At 44.0% G+C, this 5,711-nt stretch overlaps 1 protein-coding gene across 1 annotated transcript; it reads right to left on the bottom strand.

Annotated features, from left to right (window-relative positions):
- Positions 1-1,933: 1,933 nt before the first annotated feature.
- Positions 1,934-3,320, bottom strand: SIAH1 (siah E3 ubiquitin protein ligase 1). Its single transcript, XM_009077299.1, has one exon. The coding sequence runs from the start codon at positions 3,318-3,320 to the stop codon at positions 2,472-2,474; it is 849 nt and encodes a 282-aa protein (XP_009075547.1). The 3' UTR covers positions 1,934-2,471.
- Positions 3,321-5,711: the final 2,391 nt, after the last annotated feature.

Raw genomic sequence — 5,711 nt, 5'->3', positions numbered from 1 at the left:
TCTTTCCCAAGACAGCAAAGGAAAATAGCACTTTCTAAAATAAACAGCTAATGTTAAGACAATGCCAGGCTTTAATAGAGCATTTATTTTGGATAAGGTAGTAAATTGTACAGATTTCTAGTACGTTTTCTTTTGTCATATAGAACAGTGTAGCTGATTTACCAGATCCTCACACCCTTTAGAGGAGATCACTGAATTAGGCTTCTAATCCTTTTGAGGACCTGGGCCTAAGTGTATTTTCTTTCATCATCCCATCTGATGGTAGATGGGAGATGTTCTATACAGATTTATTTTTCTCAACACCAAAGGGAGCAATACCAGTTGACATTACAGTCAGCACACAGCAGTTCTGCTACAGCACTGCTCATCTGTGCAGCAGAACAAACCTGTCTGACCATACCAGTCACCTTCTACAGCTCACTGCAAATGCCATTCTTGGAGTTCCCTTCCAAAAAGGACAGTCTTGACCTTCAGCCCATCCTAGCCTAGATGAAATCACTGCAGAGCAGTGCAACAAGGTTTTCAGGGTCACAGTTCTTGTGGGGACACGACCCAAGCTGAGCCCTCCCACAACATCCACAGCAGTGAGCTAGGGACAACTGTATATTCCTCTGAAAAACCTGAAGGATCCAGCCAAGTTTCTGTCCAAGACCAGAAGACAAAATGGAGGTAAATGTAGACAAAGCTCAATTGGGTGAGAGTAATTAGAACTCAGAACTGCAAACAGTTGAGTATTTAAAAGCAACAAAATGGTAGAGAGCAGAATTTTTGGAAGCATTTATCTACTGTCACAAGGTACCAGTACAGTTAAATCTGTGCAAAGTTCCAACAGCTTAAGTATCACATTTCAAAAGTGAAACTTTTACTACATGAAGCCAACTACTGCTGGAGCATTTTAGACACCCAACCCGATGTTCCTTACCTGTACAACTACTTACCTCATCATGCATCAAAATAACAAGAGTTGTCTTAACAGAGCAACTTCTGATAAGAAAGGTAAGACAGTGCACAGTAAATAAACTGTATTTTAATGTGTTACAAAAGTAGTTAATAGCCAGACTACCTCCCCAAACAGACATCTGCTACAGCTAGGTTTGACAAAGGTTTCTTTCAAACAGCTTTTCCCCTGCTCTCTTCTGTCTGTCTGTAACACAAGCACCACATACATTCAGGGTTCAGGTTTCACGTGTGGGCTCTGCACAAAGCCCAACATCCTTCCCCAGCCTCGGGGGCTGGTGAGTCACACCTGCAAGAGATTATCTGCATTGTCATGTGTCTCTGTCACCAAAACGACACACGCAAAGCAGTTCCAGACAGTTACTTCAGTAACAACCAAAAGACATGAAGACAAGAAACTGAGCAAGAACATCAATGTGTCAAACTTTGAGCTAAAGCAAAAAGCAAAAGTTGGCTGTGTTTTCTCAGTTTGCCAGGTATTCTTTTAATGACAAACAGAAGAACATCTCGCTCTGACTGCTTTGGGTTTTCAACAAGTGGTCTGGTTTTATAGTTTATTACAATACCTTCTTGGTACTGCAAACCAACAAGGACAAGATGCAATCAAGTTTCTAAGCATCTCTAAATTTGAAATGTGAATTTTGTTGGTTTTTTCCTGAAATTCGGAAAATTCTTAGCCATTGTTCACTTTTGTTAGAAGATAACTCAAAGTACAACAACATCTAGGCCTGTTTTTAAAGGAGCTGTCTTTCCTGATACATCTCTGAACATAGTCACTCCTCTCGAGGTCAGTACATTCACAAATAGCTCAATTAAGAACAGTATCACCAATGAATTGACTACTGGAAAGAGACAAAATTTACCAAACATACAGAAATAGAAGTTTTACCATAGCAATTATGCATATCAAAAGATGACACCTGTAATTCATTTTAAAAAGATACAAAAAAAAAAAAAGAGAAAAAAACCTGAATTACAGAAAAGAAAGTCATATTTATTTAATGAAAAACTAGAAGTTAATAAAAATTAGCAAATACACAAAAAATATACACAAACAGCAGCAATACTATGTAGTGACTTACAAAGGGGATGGGGCAGGAGGGGAAGCAGCGGCAGGGACCGCTCAACATGGCTTGTCAGTCAAAGGGGGAGGAAAAAAACACAAACAAAAACACAAAACAGTATCCTCTTCAACAGTACAATCAATCTACAAACAAGTTTTTAGAATTATTTTACAACATTTCCTGTAGAATCGATTCTTAATACAAAAGATGCCCATTTTGGGTGTATATATATTTTTTCAGTGGTTTACTGTTGACTTATTTTAAATATATTAGTTACTACATGCAACTGCTTCCTGTAATTTAACAGCCTTTCCTTTTATTTACCTTCATTTACGTCTAACCCTCCATCTACCAAATAATTTGTCTGACAGTCAAAGATGGTTACCCTAAGTTTCTGCTAAATTAAATGCAACGGTTTAAACACTGGCCCGAAGAGGTTGGATTGCCCTTTCAGCACATGGATATAGTTACGTTGATGCCTAAATTGCCATTTTCTGCAAAGAGCTGTGCAATGCTGGTGTCAAAGACTAGACAGTCACTATTCATGATGGCTGTGGCAATTCCCTCGTGGATGGACCGAGGAGTTGCTTCCCAAGTCAATCGCCGCCTGTGCCCGTTTAGCTCGAGCCGGTAAGCAAAGTTTTCTGCTTGCTTGCGCGTTCCTATCAGCTGTACGATGGCAAAGAACTGCTGGTGACCATCATACTTCTCCTGTTTCTCCAGCACTAACATGAAGTGAAAGCCAAAACAGGACTGCATCATCACCCAGTCAACAGCACCAGGAAGATTAATGTCTGTGGCCAGGAACACTATATCTTCTCCCTGAAGGGTTGTGATGGACTTGTGCTGATGCATCAGGTGTGGCATGACAGCATCCAGGGAGCCTTGCCACTTACACGAGGCCCCGGGGCACGGGCAGGAGTAAGGCCTGAACTCACACAGCTCCTCGTGGTCTGCTTTCTCCGTGTGTGGCAAAGTTATCTCACATCCAGAGGAGGCATATTTACAGGGGAAGAGTACGGAATTGGCAACTTTCTCCATGGCCAGGTTACGGATGGAGCCCAGGGGGCCTCGGCAGGTGGGGCAGCACGTGAGCTTGGGCCGACAGTTGCTACAAACGAGGTGGCCACTCTGACACTGCAGGATGGGTGGCAGCACATAGTCAAAGCAGACAGGACACTCGAAGAGGCTGGCCAGGTCATTGTTGGAGGCGGTGGTGCCGGTCAGCGCGGGCACTCGCTGCGACGGGGTGCACTTGGACGTACCCGTGGGCAGGGCGGTCGCGGTCTGGCGGCTCATTTCTGCAAGGGACAGAGAAAGAGCAGTGAGCACCTAACCACGTCTTACTGCCCTCTGCAGCAGCATTTCTTGGCTTACAGAGATGGTCCAAATGAAAGCAAAACACCTTGTAAGCAAAGGGTGGCCACGTCGTGTGTGGAGGATCAGTTCTGCACACACGATGCAGACACTCATGACATGGAAATTCAGCAAGTGGAGAAGTTCTGCTAACTATTCTGAAGTTCCCTATTGGAAGGTGCAAGGGAGAGGTAAAGATATGCTAAAAATAAGAAGGTGGTAGTTGTTTGTTTGCTTCACTGAGCTCCCTTGTGTGAACAACTTGTGTGAACAGTTTTACAGCTGAACTTGAAGCTGCTGTGTATGAGAAACAGCCAATGGTAATGACAAAACTTTTCTGGATAAGACCAATCATGTTTACTGTATGATTATTTTTTTTAAAAGCTGAAAAACAGTAACAAGGAAATCCACAGTTCAGACTATCACTGCCTTGTCTCTGCCAGGACAGGACAGTGACTCCCCATTGTCACTCACAGCTTGTAAAACACCTCCACTGCTTCAGCCTCATTTGTGAGGACACGAGAGAGGAAAAGCTAAGCCATTATTTTACTGAATTTCCCAAATAAGACAGGAAGATCAAAGGATGGAATTTGAGAATTAATTTTACCATGTAAGTACTGGCACATTTGCAGCCCCTTGACCAGGCCCTGTTGATGAAGATCTCATTCAAAGGAGCTCACACTGCAGTTTTGTCCTTCCCAACGTCCCCAGACCAAGGTGACAGCTGTGACCACACAGCATTCCACATATGCAGTGCCAGTACTGTACTTCTGAACATGTTATGGATGCTACACTTCTTCCTGCACCCCCAACTCCTTCCTCTTGTGCAAAAGGAATTACTAGGACAGCCCGAAAAAATAAACTTTACCTTTGTAGGTCAAAGACAGTTAAGTAAAATGTTAAGCCAAATTGGCCTCTGTTCTGCAGTACAATTCTCAGCCACCTTCAGTGCCTCCTTTGCGAGTACACGAGCTCTGTGTCTGTCACGTATGTACAGAGCACTCAGAATAAACCTCAGCTTTAATCTCCTGCTGCTTGACATGGGAATATTAGGCAACAGGCAAGCTTCCCATATTTAGCATCATTTCACCCACAAACTTACTCAGACTTGGACCAGACACCTCAGAGCTGCATACTGTGCATGCTTTTGCAAGACATGCACTGTGCAGGGCACAAAGCAGAGAACTAAGGGATTCCAACTTGCAAAATTACTTAGCCCTCGACATTTGAAACAGAATCACAGACAGACAATTCCAAATTCCTCTACAGAAGCCCCTCTGCCCAGTCCAGAGCTGGAAAAACACGAGTGTTTACCATTCAACAGCCAGTCACTCATAAAATGAGTCTCACAAGGTCAATAACAGCATCTTCTCACCCCTCCAAAGTCTCTTCCTTCATCTCAGGCTTGGTGGTCTAGAAATATCCAATTCCCATCTTTGGGGATAAAAAAACACTCAACAGTTTTTCGTGCTGAGCCTTAACGGACACTGGAGAGATCCGACAGGAACCTTTGGGGATAAAAAAACACTCAACAGTATTTCGTGCTGAGCCTTAACGGATACTGGAGAGATCCGACAGGAATGTTTGTGTCTTTTGGCTGTATTTTCCTCCTGTGAGACCCTCCAGCTTAGTGCAGAGTTCAGGAGGCCTGTGACAAACCAAACGTGTGCTGTGGCTGAGGGATCTGAGTGCTGAGGCCTCTGACAGTGAGCACTGCTGTGCTCTAGAACAAACACCACACACCAACTCTGATCACGCTGTCCACTTGGAAAGAGCTTGAAAATCACAAGCACGTTCATCTGTAAAATTCTGAAAGTGTTTCCCTTTGACTATGACTGTAAACACATTTCAGAACAGTCTGTGTGTGCTTCACACTGCTGATCCAGGGATCCCAGGGAGCTGCAGATAGGGAAACCTCTGTGTCAGACCAGTTCCCCAGGCAGCCTGACGAGCTGGGTGAGCTCTGCTGTCTTTAATTACAGCTCTCAGGGCCCATTCAACAGTTAAATTAAGCAACCTCCAAACTTTGTGACAGACCTTACACACAGCACTTCTCACTTGAGCTACAGAGGCACAGGAGAACAGAACTGTGTTATCACTGTCCTGTGTGAGCAGCTCTGTGTCAGACCAGTTCCCCAGGCAGCCTGACGAGCTGGGTGAGCTCTGCTGTCTTTAATTACAGCTCTCAGGGCCCATTCAACAGTTAAATTAAGCAACCTCCAAACTTTGTGACAGACCTTACACACAGCACTTCTCACTTGAGCTACAGAGGCACAGGAGAACAGAACTGTGTTATCACTGTCCTGTGTGAGCAGCCTTCACACTCCCACAGCC

This window comes from Acanthisitta chloris, unplaced genomic scaffold (genome assembly GCF_000695815.1).
Source record: "Acanthisitta chloris isolate BGI_N310 unplaced genomic scaffold, ASM69581v1 scaffold526, whole genome shotgun sequence".
NCBI classification, from domain to species: Eukaryota; Metazoa; Chordata; class Aves; order Passeriformes; family Acanthisittidae; genus Acanthisitta; species Acanthisitta chloris.
The sequence above is the reverse complement of the archived record's forward strand: the minus strand, read 5'-3'. Positions and strand labels throughout refer to the sequence as shown.